Source organism: Sprattus sprattus, assembly GCF_963457725.1.
Source record: "Sprattus sprattus genome assembly, chromosome: 2".
NCBI classification, from domain to species: domain Eukaryota; kingdom Metazoa; phylum Chordata; class Actinopteri; order Clupeiformes; family Clupeidae; genus Sprattus; species Sprattus sprattus.
This window is the reverse complement of record NC_137921.1, coordinates 59750608-59768468: the sequence shown is the minus strand read 5'-3', so window position 1 is coordinate 59768468 and position 17861 is coordinate 59750608. Positions and strand designations below refer to the sequence as shown.

Here is a 17861-nt window from a genome sequence, read left to right as displayed (position 1 = left end):
TATTACAAACCTAACCTTATATATATCCAAAATATATCCAAAACTCACATACAACTGTCTTACCTTTCACATACACTTCCCCTCATTACCTCACATACACACCACTGCACATATTCTATGTCTTTTCTTCTCATGTATCACACAAACTATTTTATCTAATTTACACTACTTTTTTCTTCCAATACGCACTTTTGTATGCCTCCTGTTCAAGGTCTTCACTTCTCACGAACATGTTTTTATACCTCTCACACTTCTTTACCCTTACATTCAGTATCTTTTTTCTCATGCCTATCATTTTATAATTCTACTTTATGACAACTGTCATATGTGGTTTGTTTACATTAACCCATATTGAGTATCCTTGCATTTCTGTGTGCAATAAGTATTGTTTGGTGGCCAGTAATGAGTGTTGGGCTGTTTACTGTATGCTTACTCACAGCATAATTTGTTGGACAGTTATGGGATGTCATTTGCGTGTGTAGGTTTAAAGTGTATACTGCAAATAGTGTGGGGATTTCTGCAAAATAGTAGTCTTCTTCTGTTCTCTAAAAGACTCTCCCTTATGATGGGGTTAGGATGGGGAGGGGTGTTGACAGCCTCCTCTGCATACGCATGGTTCAAGGCCCTTAGCCCTCCCATTACTACCTTTTGATACTACAATGACAGGATCATCAATGTTAATGTCAGACCTAATACCTATAATAGTATACCCAAGACCTATTAGAAAATCAACTCAAGGGACCAAAACAGTTAATCAGCTGGAAATTCAAGAACCTTACAGCTACAGTTTATTTAATCTTGCTGGGCAATGTGAGATTAGATCATTAGTGGATGAGGGTGTAATGTGTGTACAGTGGCAGTCTCTATGAACACAAAAATTAGGTTGCACTGAAGTCTACACCATGTCCGATGGGGAGGTTTTAGACATCATCTATTCATTTTGAATTCAGTTGCCCACTCCAGGATGACATCCTGGTAACACCACTGGGTGATGGATGAGTTCCAGTACTGGGGGAGTGGATTGACTAGTGGGCTGAAGAGCACCTGATATTGTGAGGATGGATATAAGTTGAAGTTGAACCTGAACCTAATGGGTAATAGGTGTTCCTTCGTTACGCCAGAGTGCTTTGGACTTCACTGAATTCAAACATGGTGCACCTGGCCCAAGGGTGCTTCTGTCAATGCAAAGGTTCCAGGAGATGGCACTCCCCAGACCATGGTCCCCACATGACTCCCTAGACATGGCACAGTGCATGGGAGCCTTAGGCAGTCCCCCTGGCTCAGCCCATGCCTCTCCGTGACCTGACCTGCTCGGACCTGTTTGACGACGTGGCAACGTGGAATTTTTTGTCAAGGGGGAATGTTATGTCTGCACACTAACTTATCAGTGCTGCTTTAAGTTGCCCTTGTTTCGATTCTGTGATTCTGTTGCAGCTGTTTGGTTCGTGGAATGGTTCAATCTGTGTGATCGATTGTGTATGCCTGTGATTCATTCAACTTCAGTAGAAGTTCAGCATGAGTTCTCATTTAGGTGGCTGTTTGATTGTGCATACTATTAAGGTTAGGCAAACAAAATTCAAGACGGAATTTACGATAACATACAGTACATCCCTTGATTTGACCAGGGAAAATTAAACCATTGCTTTAAGAAAAGCATTTCTCCGTTGGAATCTATATTTTCTTGATAAAACCCGACACCTTTTTTTGGCCATCCAAATTATTAAGGACAAAAATGTGTGTGTGTGTGTGTCAGCTTTCTTTCTTTTCTTTGTATACTTAAACTGTATTTGTTTAATACGTATTGTGACAGTTAACTCTGTCAATGACTAATGAAATTTAATAAAATAATACAAATGTAATCCAATAAAATGCGCCTTCTAATATTGAAGGTCTCACAGCTTGACAGCCCCAATTATATTGCCAAAAGGATTTGTAAGTGCCAACTGTGCTGTTGTTGGTGTACATACATGTACAGAAAAAACTCAATAAACTAAACAAAATATTTACATAATTGAGCAAGTTTTACATTGCTACTGGTATTGTGTCACAGCACAGATCCTTCTACAGGCCTAGCATAGTGTGACAACAGGTTTATGTGTTTGTGAAAAAAAATACCTGGAATATGTGGATCCTCAAGGCCAGTGGGGACTTTCCATTGATCGATTTGAATTTTTAAATCATTCACCTCATCAATATCACCAGGGACTCTACAAATACAGAAAACACAGGTAGTGAAAACCATGAAGCTTGGCAAGAGGTGGGGCATAAGCTTTAGACATGCAAATCTCTCCCACCTAAAGATTCCTTCAGTCTGATCTCCATTGAGTGCAAGTACTTCCTCAGACAGACGTGTTTGTATCCAGGGTAACTGTTTATCAGGGTATCGTTCCTTCTGGAGTGCCATAATGTCCTCTAAACAGGAGCCAAACATGGAAGGGTTGAATATGGCGTTCCGTGCGTGAATTATTTCTTCCAAACAGGGTTTATTCAAACCCTGCAAAGAGAGAGAGAAATAATAGTGTAAGAAACTTGTTTAGTGTGCCTGTGAGATTCATGAACAGACAGATAATTATCAAGACGCATGCATACAGATTTTTACCTTTTTAGCTCCTGTCAAGGCAGCCTTCTGGAGTCTCCGATAACAATATTTAGCATAACTGCTGATGGCCACACCTGGAAACAGAGGTGGAAGTGAGGGTAGGGCAATATATCTGTGGGACAGTATTGGTATGCTTGCATACAACCAGATTCAAATGTTCTTACCTTTGTTGTCGTTAAGAGGGTCCATGTGTCTGTATATGTACCCCTCCAAGTAGGAGTGGAATCGGGGTGTTGGAGGAAAGAAAGCCAAACAGATAGCAAACAGATAGCCATAAGCTCCCAGCCCCTCTCTAGGCTGTCATAACGGAAGTTTTCAGTTGTTTGACGACACAACTGAATGTACAACTCATCCCGAAGTCCTTGTAAGCTCCACCCTCTCACCACTATCTCCAAGGCAACGGCCAATGGTTCGACCTTCCCTCGGCGATCACCCATATAGGTCTGGATGAGTTTGAAGAGATCAACTGCTTCTCGTTTGACTATCCTATCTGATGTCATAATCATGGGCTTCTTAATGGCCTCACTGCTCCAAGCCAGCATATTTGCGATTGACACCTTCCTCCGAAACAAGCCCTAACAAAGAAATTAAAAGAATGTACATACAATTGAGTATACTCATCACACACAGTGAGTATATATATATAAACATGGTTTTGTACAACATTGTAATTTTGTATTTAGTGAAAATATATGTTATTACATACCTGTGTGTGTGTATTAAAATGTTTGGATGCCCAGTTTTCAATATCAGTCTCAGAGGAGGGCTTTCTTAGAGAAAAAGCTGGGAAAACGCCACAACTGGAACTAGGCATCATGTTTCGGACATTCCGCATACTGTCAAACTGAAAACATGCTCCCAAATCTTCTGACTAAAAGACAGAAGGAGATAGTGAAATATATGATATATTACAGTAAATATAAAATATACACATATTACGGTTGACAAAATTAGCATGATATTACCATGTTTTAAAATAACAATTGTTTTTGTTATGATTTCAGCACATTTTCAAAAACCGAAATGCTGAAGCCTTTCTGTAAAACGGTCTTCACAAAGTTTCAGTATTAAATGCATACATTTGGAGAAAGTATATGAGTATTAACACTTGGAAGTGGTTCAGTAAACCTGTTTAAGCAGATAATTTTTTACATCAATAATGTATGAATTACTCTTATTAACTATGGACAAGATTTTATTTAATATTTTAATTGGTTGACGGCCTATATTTCGCATAAAGCATAAAACTAAAAAGAGTGGTGAAATGTGAAACAAATAGTGAATATTGTTATTCTGAACTTTCTGAAACTTTCTTTTTACATGAAACATTATGATACATTTTATTTGTGTTTTAGTTTTTTTAAGTGAAGATTCTAAACTGAATTCCTGCATCGGATGTGCAAAGCAAGCAAGCTTAACACCACACTAAAGCAGGGGAACAGTAAAAAGGTACATCTGCAGGCCTGTCAGTAGAAGCAACAACACATTTAGTCACAACATAATAAAGAAATGGACTTTGACACATTTTTGGAAACAAGATCACAAATATGGAGCTGCTCACAAGTAAGCAAGCTCCAATGGCCCTGATTGGCTACTGCTTTAGCATGTGCTATCATGTCCAACTGGCATTATCAAAACAAGTAGCCTCGACTCGTCCCAGTGCCCCACCAAAAGATGAATCCGCTTCAAATAAAAGATGCATGAAATAAACTTTTGATCGATTGCTATTTGTTAATGGATTGGGTGTTTATATATTTGTGTATGAGTTTCACCTTACATTACCTTGCCTCCTCTACTACACTTAGGTTTCATGTTGGTCTGTGGACATCTCAATCCCCCACAATTTCCCCATGGAAATGCAGCTAATAGACAGCTGTAATAGCTCTAAGAGACAGCTGTAGGGGAAGAAATTTGCTGTCATGCTGAGCGCAAGGCAACACAATGGTTGGCCTACACTATTGCCATGCCAGTCATGGCGTGTACCAAGACAGAAGCAACAGTGATGTCTCGTTGATATTCCACTATACTTTACTTTTAGAGGAAACACACAGGCAACAGTACACTGTTGCAGACGACAGATGACATCACAAGCCGTTGGCCACTAGCGCTGCTTTGTGTGTATCAATTGGTGTGATTGCGTAAGCATTTTAACTGTACTTATTCCTTACATTTTTTTGGCACCACTTTTGCTCCTATTGCCTTTGAGAAATTGACACCACTCCTTCTCTGACATATCCAAGGCCGGCCCTAGCACATTTCGGGCTCTAGGCAAGCTTCACTCCTGGCGCCCAAAACTTGTATTTTTCACAACTTTTTTCTAAACGGATAATCATTGATATTTCGACTGAATAGCGATAACAAGGAATGTCACACGTCAATGGCTAGCTAGCGTTAGCTAACTAGTAAGATAGCATACAATCTATTTGCTAAAGTTGACAATACAGCACCAGTACCAGTCACCAGTATTGCCGTGTTTGTCTTCCTTAATGGGTGTGCTATGCAACCAGTAAGATATTTGTACTGTTGTTTAACTTAATATTTGAATCATGTGTTTTTTGTATAATGTATAATAAATTGACATATCACTTTTTATATACCCGCCTCTGTAAAATTCTTAAATAACTATGTGACAGGGAGTAGGAAGGCTTTAAATGATAAGGTACATATTTTCTTCTTAGCTCCACTGAAGTGCCCGGGGTAATTCTGGCATTCATGAAAGTTTTCTTATAAGGGAACAGGATTTATTCTCTTCTTCTTCCTTTCTTTACTTCTTAAATTAGAATTATACTGTGCAAATGGATGGCAATTGCCTCATTATTTCTTTCGTCGAAGTTGCTTGGACACACAAACACACTAACCATAGGCCTCAATGTGATAGCATGTCCTGACAACACCAAGGAAACACCTTCCTCCAAACACCAGACTCATTTTACCCTTATGTTAGATTTTTATATTTAATGTAAAAACATTAGTTGGAGATATAGAAGGGGGCGCAAAAGATTCTGCCCATCAAGGGGGCGCCCTAGGCAACTGCCTTTGTCGCCTGTAGGAAAGACCGGCCCTCGACATATTCCTCCTGATAACGTGCAGTAATCTTGTAAAAATAGTATTTTCCTTTTTTATCCTCTTTTTGTCCCATCGGAATGAATAGTGGAACATTCGCTTTTTACTCACTCTGCTGGCTGAAGAGCAGGTAGACCCATGATAGCTGATAGCTAGCCAACTAGTAAGAACATAGGACACTTACATTTCATCTAACATTTAAACCAACTTCATGGATACTCATTTGGTGTAATTTTGAGCACCCAGTCCAGAAAAAAAAATTCTGTCTTGAATCTCAAATTCAATCCCAAAAGCAATAATAGCATTGTCATAATGATAATGATAGTGACATCGTACGCAAAATTCACCAAGCAGCGCATTGGTAAGTGCTGCAAACTATAAAACTTGTGATTGATTAAACTCGGTAGCCCCACCTATTTCTTTGGTCACAAGCCACTACTGAAAACAAGAGGCAGAAATGGAAAAACAACAAGCTGAACAACAAGCAAGTTGGCATCAACTAGAGTTGGAAAAAGCGGCTGCAGCTGGTAACATTGTTGAAGCAAAGTGCTAGAAGCAGCTACTGAGGATGAGTATGAACAGCTACATCATCAAAGCAGAACAAATATGTCTCACATTCCAGTTGAGCATCACTGTGAAAGTGCTGTGATTCAGACTCTAGGTCAACATACCAGTCTCCAGTCGTCCAAGAGTTTTAAAAAGTCAACCCATTAAACTCAGTCACAAGCCTAACACCTGATGCACCCAGTTCCACACCCACTAGTGCACTAGCCAGGCAGACAGCGGTGAAGCAGCAAGGATCTACATGAAACAGGTTGATAAACTAGTAAAATAAGCAACGATGAGTTTATGAACTCATTGGTTAGTCCCACAACACCCATTGAGACAAGTAGCTTTTCTTCCCCTAAATTATTAAGAGCCTCCTCAGAACCATGATTTTATGAACTCATTAGTTAGTTCCAAAACACTCATTGAGACAAGAAGCTACCTTAATCCCCTAACCGTTATTAAGAGCCTCCTCAGAACATCAAACCCACTTGTCATGTTTACCAACCTCCTTAGCTCCATTCAGCTCCTCTGTACAGCACAAGCCCATCCAGTCCAGCAGCTGAAACAGACTTAGCAAAGTAATTGATGTGACGGGAGATGGTAAATTTCGGGCTTACTGAAATTCAATGATCATCCAGAGGATTACTAGGAAAACATCCTTCCTCAGCTCCACAGATGACCTGGAAATCCTCTAGAAGAGCCTGATTTGCTCTACAAATTGATTGGGCTCTTGTTGTCTGAACAAGCCAATAGAATCATAGCAGTACACTTTCACATTGCTTCTGTAGGCCTTAAGATGATTTGGCAGACTGGAAAATGTTATGGCTCACCTGAGGTGATCTGCAATGCTCACCTCAAAAATTGGGATTATCACTAGCTAAGATATAATCACTGACTAAGAGAATGAAGTCACACCGTTTTTGAGCTGCAGGCAGCCAGAGTAGATGGCTACCTACCTGGTATTTTGTACCACAAAACATCACACGGGGTCACTCCAATTGTCCAGAAACTCCCAAATAATCTGCAAGAAAAATGGATCACAGTAGGATCATGCTATACAGAGGAACACCAACTACCGTATCCTCCATGCTTACTCTTTGAGAAGTTTGTCTGCGACCAAGCAAAAGCACGTAATGGTCCAAACTTTGCCAGCATAACAACAAGAGCCTTGTGTGCTGCCAAGTCAGAGAAAAGTCTTATGGAATCATGTGAAAACATCATTCTATTTCTAACCTGTCTCTGTTCCCTCCCGTGTAGTAGGGCCCTTTACCTGCAAATGCAGATGGCTGTGATAATATTGTTCCTCATCACCATAACCTATAATTGCACATACACATATAAGGCAACTTAGCTCTCTACCCAGCCGGGTCCAAGCAGATGGGTGACCCCAAGGGGTGCCTTCCTGTTAAAAGGGAGTTTTTCCTTAGTGTTTACTCCAGGGGTTCAGGCACTGGGCTCTGTAAACCGCCTACAGAATATTTAAATTGTTATTGCCACTGCCACTGCCAACTTTAATTTAAGCTAAAACACCCGCGCGTGCGTGTATGTTGACATTAGAGACTGTACTTCTGTTAAGAATTCCACAGATAAGACATGACAGGTTGTAGGTTGTAGAGTCACATATATATTTGTAGTTTTCTGTTTTAGTTAGCTGTCATATCTTGACAAGTGTGCCTGAATGATATCTCAGCCTTGAACTTTTTTTTTTTATACACAGGAAACGATATGATTGGTATTGGTTGGGGACTTCCACACCCACAATATCTCCAAAAGGCTCAACAGTGGTGTCTGGTGTCTGTCCCAGACCCACCCCCTCTATCCTAATGATGGGTTAGAACACATGCAACACAGACAACAACAGATACACCTCAAGACACCTCAAAATATTTCACGTATCTCAGTTTTAGTTAAGAAGTCTGTGAGCAACTCAGCCACAACCACTGGCTTTCTTTTTCTTCAGTCTCAGACAACTCCTTTAAAGCTTCTTTGAGTTACGTTCCAGGACAACCCAAGTGCTGTGGTTGATTTAGCTACAAAGCCTCCAACACCTTTGTCCACTGGGCTTGTGTGTGCCTTGTTGCCTCGCTTCCGCTACCAGCTCCACATACTTCTTCCTTTGAAATGCTTCCTCAATCTTATATTGATAGCATCCCTGGTGCTGAAAAGTACCGTAACACTCAACCAAGTTGCCTGAAATACAAGCCCCACCATAGGAGCAAAAGTCAGTATGCCTTTCATGACTGAGATTTCCACCTTTATTTTTGATGAGCGACTCAATCCTCCTCTGCATGGAGTATACCAATGTTGTACAAATAGGGGGAGAGATGTTCTGCCATTCTTCAGAGACAAACTCTTCAACTGCTCTTTGCTTCTGCTTGGAAAAATCATTGAAATCACAGCTATGCTGATGACACCCAAATTTACTCTGCGACTGCGCAACTAGAATGACTATGGTTCCCTACCTTCTCTGTCAATGCCTTGGCCAAACTAACAGTTGGATATCTGAAATGCACTTCATCTAAATAAGGAAATTACTTAAATAATAAAAGAATATTTGGCAGGATAGAGGAGAGATTCAGGTTTGCTGCCCATAGCAACACCAAAGGACTGGTGTTTTAATTGATTTTGACCTCAGTTTTAACAACCAAGTGAAAGCAAAAAACTAAATCAGCTTTTTACCAAAAACATAGCCAAACTTAGAGGTCTTACATCAAAACAAGACGTATAAAATCTCATCCAAGCATTAATTTCCAGCAGGGTTGTCTACTCCAATGGTCTTTTCACAAGCCTACCTAAAACGCCTAAACTGCTTCAGCTTGTACAAAACGCAGGTACGCCAATATTTAAATCCTTACACTGGTTTCCAGTAAATCACTGCTTGTTTATCTGGAAATCTGGAAATGGAACCAGGACAAAAATACGGTGCCACAACCAAAAACAGATTTAACCCTAGACTCAAAACCTGGTTGTTGATGCTTTTGTCAAATACGTTTTGTTAACTTACTCAACATGAATTCGTTTTTTTAAGAAATTGAAATGCACTCTGCCTTTTATGATTCAATGCAGTCTAATATTTTTTTTCTATTCTTTTATCTGCTCAATTGTAAAGCAAATTAATAAACATTGTGTATTAATTGTGCTAGAAATAAACATCCTTTGCCTTGTTAGGTCTGCCTGAATTCTTAGTCTTCCACATCAGCTCACTTTTCATCTACAACAGAACAATGTGATTTTTACCAGGGGGTCTAGGTTTTAAGGGTTAACTTCAGCCAGTTAGTATTGGTAGGAGTAGCTGTCCCGGACGTTTGTTTCGTATATAGGCCTGTTTCATATACTGTAGGCCTGTTTAAATCATGTGCCTGTGTGGAAAATCAGTGTAGGGTCTGGTTACTCTTGTCATTGGTCATGAGTCATGACCCCTTTGTAGGTCAGGCCATTGGATATTCACTGTTTTGGTGAAAACGCTTGATTCCATGTGTGGGCAGTCAAATTCATATTTTAGTTAGCATAGCATTGGCCATTTAAATGAACAGGAGTGGTAATTGGTCACTCTTTCCAGTTATGTATGATACTTCCATGTGCAGGACTGTCTAATATTTACACATTAGGAAGAATATAGAAAAAAATATTGATATGTGTCACCAATGTATTCACTTCTTTTTTTGTATATTTTTATAGTTCACGTCTGGATGAGACATTCTTCATTTCTGACATGTTTTGACATGTCAGTATTCAATATTACAGTACTTAAGAAAGGTGAGGGCTTATACACCATTTCCACATTCCATCAAGATCAGTGTTATTCATTTTGTCATGCAGTAGTGGAAGTGGACTATGATACAAAATGACTAATGTATGTAAAGTGTTTTCAAATCTCTAAACAAATCAATGTGTTTTACCTGCGATGGGTGAAGCATGGGTTCAGGTGAAGCCAAGTTGGTCTGCACAGACTGGCTTTTCTCCAGCAGACTGTGTGTGAAGGCCAGTCTATCAAGGGTGTGAGTATTCCTCCTCCAGACACTGTCACTCTGAGCCAGTGCCTCGTCTTCACTGAGGGCACGCACAACAGGACCGGGCAGGGGAAGGGGCATTGCCCCATCACTTTCATAACCATCCTTGGCCCTTCTATGCTGTAATGAAGCTCCACCCCCTTGATCCCACCTCATCCTCAGTTTCAGAGCCTGTTGGGCCTCCTGGGCCAGCTGTGCCTTCAGCACTGCAGACTCAGCACTGTCCTGGGCTGTGACCCCACCCTCCAATGAAGGTTTGTAGGCTTTGTGCTTGCGCTTTCCTGCCGGTGCTGTGTGCTGCAGTGTGAAGGAACCACTAAAGTTCCCTGTAGATGGCACATTCCCCAAAGTGTTATAGCATGTCAGGTGTTCTGCAGTCCTAAAGCCAGATTGTTCCACATAGACCAGTTGCTTTACATATTCTCGCCCAGCTGCACTGTATTCTCGGCCACTTGAACTACAACTCTGCTCACTGGAGGCGTAATCCCGTCTCCCAGTACTGCAGTCCAGCCCACTCTGGCAGTAGTCTTGATACTCCAGGTTTGAATTCTTCTGCTGACTGGCTGGTTTCTGCCGGGTTAACACTAGCTGGCTGTAAGGGGAGTAGCTTTGTTTAGGGGAGTGGTAACTTGTGGTGGTCTTTCGTGCAGGAGACATATCTGAGCTGTAATGGGAGGCGTCACAGTGCATATCAGTTGGTGGTTCTTCATAAATGGGAGGCGCCTGGTATTCAGACGGTGGTTCCTCATACAGAGGGGGTTCATAGGCATATCTAGGGGAGGGTGGTTGGGATTCACCAGATGAATGCCTCTGTATGCTCAACTCCGTTCTCCTCAAGTAGGGGGACTGAGACTGGCAGTCTGGATGGTGGACAGGAGACGCCTGAGGCTCAGGGGAAGTATTGCCAGGGCAGTGATGTGGATGGGTACAGGGTCCTGAGAAACCATTCCCCTCTGACAAATAGCTGGGCTCCCGATCTGACACCTTTATCAGCATTCTGAACCTGCAACACAATGTATGTATTTCCATATAATCCCTTATCCAAAATAATAGTCATGAACTTTAATCGAATTAATGTAACCGATCAGATTCTTTTTCTTAGTACTGCCTAAGAGTGTAGGTTGTTGAACATAGGAATGAACTATAAATATAGCTGTAAACAAATATCCTTACTACAAAAATACAATAAAACAAAAGTGAACATGAGTTAATACAAATAAAATAATTGCTCTCAAAAAGCAAACACACATCAATCACCTTGTGATATCAACAGCACTTTTCTTAAGGTAAAGAAAGTAAAAGAGTTCCAATAAGTCACTCTAAGGTTGATCATAAAAAGAAGTAACTGGCAACAATTGACCAGCAAGCTGCTTAAATACTGCATAAACTACATAAAAAAAAGTATAATTCAAGCACATCATAAATAATGGTAGTCTTATAGTAGCATGATTTGTTTGATTCAAACATTCGGTCAACCACTTACAACTTACAATAACTGACACTGACACTATTTCTGTAATAAATCTAATGACACTTAAAGCAATTCAGCAATTCAGTAATAGCATTGCACATGCAACGTGAAATAAAGTAAAAGCAGCACATTATTAATTGTAGCAAACAAGTTTCTCTACACATGGGTCATGGGTGGGAATTTTATTTTACTGTTGTTTGGGCGGCAGTCAACAGAAATAATTCTCAAGAGCTATTCCTCAATAATGGGGACACAAAAGATATAAGAAGGGCTGATGAATAAAATGCAATGTCTATTGTTAATAGTGCTATATAAATCAACTGATAAACTAAATGAACCGCGTACTGCATCTTGTTGTACATGTGCTGTATTTGTATTTGTACAAAATTTAATTCAAATAATCTAATATCATACATTGGGTATTTCAGTAATGCACACCACAAAGTGAGACACAGAAGTAATACTTTGTTCTCTTTTTCACAGCATACTACTCAATCAGTTTAAAACACTGATCAACGCGAGTGAGAGATTTTAATTTAATTCGAGCAGCTATAGGGAGCCAGTGACCAGCAGGAGTTACATATGTCCATACAACCATGATGCCATATCCTGAATCATCTGCAACAGTTGTTCTACACATGCAGGCAGGCCTGTTAAAATTGCACTGCAATAGTCTCGTTTTAACACGACCAGGGGCGGTACAATACGTTGTGTAGCATATTGAATGAGATAGGGCCAGGTCTTCCGAATATCGAAGTGATAAGATAAAATTATCCCTAAGGAAGTGGTGTAATTCAAAAAGGAGGGGTCCAAGTACCGTTCCTTAAGGTACACCAATGAAGAGTTGGTGAGATTTTGAAACTTCACCCTGCCATGACACATTGAATATAAACCTCTACTCAAATTATTCTTGAACGGGAAATCAGAAACTTGCTTGAAGACAACCTTTTCAAGAATGTTTGATAAAAAAGGAAGAAGGGAGACAGGTCTAAAATTCTAAAGAAGGGTTCAGGGAAACTTTCCCAAGCAAAGGAGTAACCCAAGCTTGTTTGAATACTGAAGGAAAGTTCCCGAACTGAGTGAAACCTTGACTTCATGTGCGATGGCAGGTCAAATTGTAGGCGAGATAGATAGGAAAAGGATGGTTGATTCATGATTCTAAAAAGTGTGCAAACGAAAAAAATAATAAGTAATTTGAAAAACTTAATTGTGTACACATTTACTAGCCAACACAAATATATACAGTATATAGGTCATTTTACAGTATAATATTTTGGTGACGTATATATTATAGACTTAGGAATGTCATAAGGTCATTTTTTGACACAGTCCCGTTTAAAATCGCCTTAAATCGTGTAATTTTATTGTGACACATATACACACATAAATAAGGACCGTAAATAATGAATCAGCCCTCTTGAGTCACAATGTCGCTGATTATTCCATTGCTCTTAACTGCTTGATTATCCGCATAGTTATCGAAAGTTATCGAAAGAGCAGAAAATAAGCATCGATAGCGGAATCATAAAGTACTTTGGCTAACATTTCCAAGGAATCGTCCACTGGGAACCGGATTCCCATCCCTATATACAGTATAACCCACTGCTTTTGCTCTTCCCTTCAAATAACTGTCTTTCACTCTATTTTTCCTTTTTAGTAGTTTCTTCTTACCTTTCATCCTCTTCCTCCCTCTCTTTTTCTGGTGAGGACGAGTTAATCACACTGTGTGCAGGGCTTGAGCGTGTCGTCACCGTAACACATGAGGTTGCGTCTGTGTTCTGTTTGAGGGTCTGCAGTTTGGCAAGTGGAATGATGTCGCAGGACTTGGGGCGGTGCCAAACAGTGCGTTGTGTAGCAGCACTATAATAGTAGAAGCGGGACGTTTTAGGGTCAAAAAGTTCCCACCACTGATCTTCTCCACTGGGTTTAATACGGACCCCTGCTGGTGCATCCCATACACACTCCCCAGTCAGTAGATTAGCGTACATCCGCTCACGAGTGCGTGGCTCGACAATTTCCACCCACTCTAACCTGCAAATAACACAAACAGAGAAATGTGTCATTGATGTTCAGATGTTTGGGGTCACACCATCTGGAATAGAAAATGTTTTTTAGTTTTTACATGGTAGCATTCATGTTCCCAGAAAGGATAGTCAATACACTGTATATTTAATAGATTTGTTTTGTTGCTCAATGTTTATTAACTTTTATATTCACTCAATTTCTGATTGAATATAAAAGGCTTATCAGAAGCGTTTCCAGAAAGAATATTTAAAGAGAGGTAAAAGGCAACACTCTTTTTCTCTGTAACGACACACAAATTTAATTTCATCAAGCCCGAAAACCCTTGTCTGGGAAGTCCCGCCCCTCTTCTTCCGGCAAATTTGATTTTGCCTGAGAAGTGGGTCTGGCAAAGATTGCACAGCATTTCACTACAGCATTCTCAGGATCTCTGGGACCAATCACAAACTGGCTTTTGGCTACCTGGCGCGCCATTGGCGGATTTAAAATAACCACGTCTACCTAACAAAAGCGAAAGCAAAGAGAAAAGCACAGCAAACTATATACTGCTCTCACGGCTGTCTTGGATGAGTTTAAAGGCAAGTTTTCTTTTGAAAATAGAACGGAAACCTGCTCTGGAACAATTCATACAGAAAAAAGATGTGTTTGCTTTATTACCGATCGTTGTATCGTTGTATAGTATCGTTGGTCTGATTGGTTAAGCGCGTGTCCAATTTATTACCGATCGTTGTATCGTTGTATAGTATCGTTGGTCTGATTGGTTAAACGCGTGTCCAATTACGTGACTGAAGTGGACCTCCATTTAGTACTTCGCCAGACTAACTTAGCAAATGAAATGCAGTGAAGGGGCGGGGAATTCCCAGACAACGAAAACCCCACATTTCTTCACAAATGTACCGGAATCACATTGGTGAGCTATTTTTAAAGCACAAAGGCGAAAAGGAGAAAATTGCATCCCTGCATTAGTCCATTTTTATGCTATGCGTTATCATACACTAAATTGACTATTTATTGCTATTTATTTATTTATTAACAAAACAAACGGTACATGTGTACCAAATCAAAGACATCCTACTGAATTATACAATTAAATAAAGGCTATTACACTTTACACTATTTACACTTCAATCAGGGCCAGGCATCTGCTTGTTAAAACATGTGGTCATGGTTATTTGTAATTTCTGCTTAATTCTCCATTTCTCTCATATTCTTTTTAAATTGTTCTTCTGATGAGAATTCACCTTTTGCAATCAGTTTTTATCTTCACACTGGGCATTTTCCAAGATTTTCCAAACATCAATACTGGAATATATTTTTAGTGGCATCAAAACTCGCATTGTAAGAACTAAGACATTGCTTTACTTCCCGGCCTTAATTCTCACGGATAAAAATGAAAAGGAACCCCGAAACAGACACGTAGAGGGAAATTCTTATGTTGAAAAGTTGTGAGTCAACTGAGAAACGCCCATGTTAATGTTAATGTATTTTACAACAGCAGTTGCTTCAATGTAAATGTAAATACTTTGACTTAATGTGCATTCTTTCAAACTGTTCTTTCTATCTGTAAGGAAGAAATGTGCTTCAATGAAATGCCAATATCAAATGTTTTATATGAATGTAATACATTCCAGCTGTATGAAATCCATTCAAGCAAACCCATAGCTCACAATTGACAAGCTTACAGTACCGGTCAAAGGTTTGGACACCTTCTTATTCAATGGTTGTTCCTTATTTTTATTATTTTCAAACAAAGAAATGGTAAACAAACCAGAATATGTTCTATATTTTAGATTCTTCAAAGTAGCCACCTTTTGCTTTGATGACAGCTTTGCAAACTCTTGGCATTCTCTCAATCAGCTAGTCACCTGAAATGGTTTTTCAACCCTCAAACAGTTCCAAGAGGTGCTGAACACTTGTTGGCTGCCTTTCCTTCACTCTGCAGTCCAACTCCATCTCAATTGGGTTAACGTCGGGTGATTGTGGAGGCCAGGTCATCTGACGCAGCACTGCATCACTCTCCTTATTGGTCAAATAGCCCTTACATAGCCTGGAGGTGTGTTTGGGATCATTGTCCTGTTGAAAAACAAATGATGGTCCCACTAAGCACAAACCAGATTGGATGGCATGTCGTTGCAGAATGTTGTGGTAGCCATGCTGGTTAAGTGTGGATTCAAAAATATTGGTCTTCCTTTCCTAGGGTGGTCCTCGTGAGAGCCAGTTTGATGGTTTTCACAACGGCACTTGAGTATACATTAGAAGTTCTTTAAATATTCCAGATTGACTGACCTTTGTGTCTTATAGTAATGATGGACTGTTGCTCTTTACTTGTTGAGTGGTTCTTGCCATAATATGGATTAGTACAGTAGTTGTAGTAGTAGTAATAATTAGGGGTGTAAAAAAGAATCGTTTTGCATCGATGCATCGATCCAACAGCCGACGATACGATGCATCGACACGTCCGCAAGAGTATCGATCTAAAAAAAAAAAAAAAAAAAAAAAAAAAATTTTTTTTTTTTTTTTTTTACTTTTTGTTGCTAGTGCACTTTGATGAGTATTTTTATTTTATAGTGAATGAAGTAGGCCTACAGGGGTATTTTTTGTTACCATTTGCTGCTACTAGTGCACATTTGCACTCATTGCACTGATTTTGTGGAGCATTGTCATTTTAAATTGAATTAACTACAGGCCTATTTTTTGTTACCGTTTGCTGCTAGTGCACTTTTGCACTGATTTTGTTGAGTATTGTTATTCTATAGTGAATGTGGTATAGGCCTATTTTTGTTACTTAACACTTTGTACTTTGTACAGTACTTTTTGATGCATGGCCTTTCAGAATCTATAACAGGGGCATTATTATTTTTCAGTGAATGAGGTTGTCATAGGCCTAGGTGGAGTACAACTTTTCTACTTCTGTTATTGGCTGTTGTTTCTCAAATAAAATGCATAACGATATAACAGCTTTCATTGATTTATTTCAAATCTGAAACATTGTCTAGCCTGTAAGGTAAAAAAAAGAACAAATTAATCGAATCGAATCGAAATCGAATCGTATCGTGGTGTATTCATGAGTATCGAAAATAATCGAATCGTTGGGTCAGGAAATCGATACTGAATCGAATCGCCATGATGGGTGTGATTTACACCCCTAGTAATAATAGGGCTATTCTCTGTATACCAACCCTACCTCTGCAACACAATTGATGGTCCCAAACACATTAAGAAGGCAAGACATTCCACAAATTAACTCTTGACAAGGCACACCTGTTCATTGAAAACCATTCCAGAAAACTAACTCATGAATCTGATGCCAAGGGTGTGCAAAGCTGTCATCAAAGCAAAATGTGACTACTTTGAAGAATCTAAAATAAAAAACATATTTTGTTTTTTTAAAAGGGGACATATTATGAGAATTTCACTTTTTTAGTGCTTCTACACATTGAGTTGGGTATCTAACATGCCTACCAACCCAAATACGCTGAAAAAAGACAACCCAGTCAGTATGTTATAGTCTCTCTTTGTAAAAAAAGATACGCTTCAGCGAGCACTTCAGATTTTCTGCTGCTTGCGACGTCCCAAGCAGCATTCATTAGAATTAGAACGCCCCAGAGCCATGTAGGGAGTCTCTCTTCATGGCCTTGGACCAGCCCCGGCACCATTTTCTTTTGTACAAGCATTGGACACCTTGGATATGTTAGCTAGCTATATCTGTGTATGTGTATATTTTCAATTAAAAAGTACATAAGCCAAGAAATAATCAATAATATTCAGACACACAAAAGAAACCCTCCAAAGGTTTGTTTCTCAGTCAATGATGTCAAAACCAAAATCACCAGCAAAAGAAAAAAGTACTGAGCTCAACTCTGCAATAGCAGGGCTTGCGAGTGCGGCTGATCTGGTTGCATATGCTACTGGAATTTTGGCCGTGTGACTTGATGTGAAATCATGGTCGCACGTGTGCGCCTATAAAAATAAGCACAAATGTAAGGCATGCGCCTAGATAATGGGCTAATGTAATGTACGCACTCTGTGCATATGATTTGTTCTCGGTTAACATATCTTGCCCTAACTCTTCAAAGTAAGATAGCCGTCTTACTACCTTGATGTCTTGCTAAGAAGATGTCTGACGCAAGCTATTTTTACTGGTGAA

General features: G+C 39.7%; 1 protein-coding gene across 1 annotated transcript in view; it reads right to left on the bottom strand.

Moving 5' to 3' along the window:
• arhgap39 (Rho GTPase activating protein 39) overlaps nucleotides 1–17861 on the bottom strand; it is a gene marked incomplete at both ends in the record, with an annotated part of 41527 nt that overhangs the window by 7610 nt on the left and 16056 nt on the right. Inside the window, 8 exon segments of the mRNA XM_080860327.1 lie at nucleotides 2116–2207; nucleotides 2295–2494; nucleotides 2600–2673; nucleotides 2764–2869; nucleotides 2872–3174; nucleotides 3306–3470; nucleotides 10111–11224; nucleotides 13364–13723. Of these exon segments, the coding sequence (XP_080716453.1) occupies nucleotides 2116–2207; nucleotides 2295–2494; nucleotides 2600–2673; nucleotides 2764–2869; nucleotides 2872–3174; nucleotides 3306–3470; nucleotides 10111–11224; nucleotides 13364–13723 (2414 nt within the window).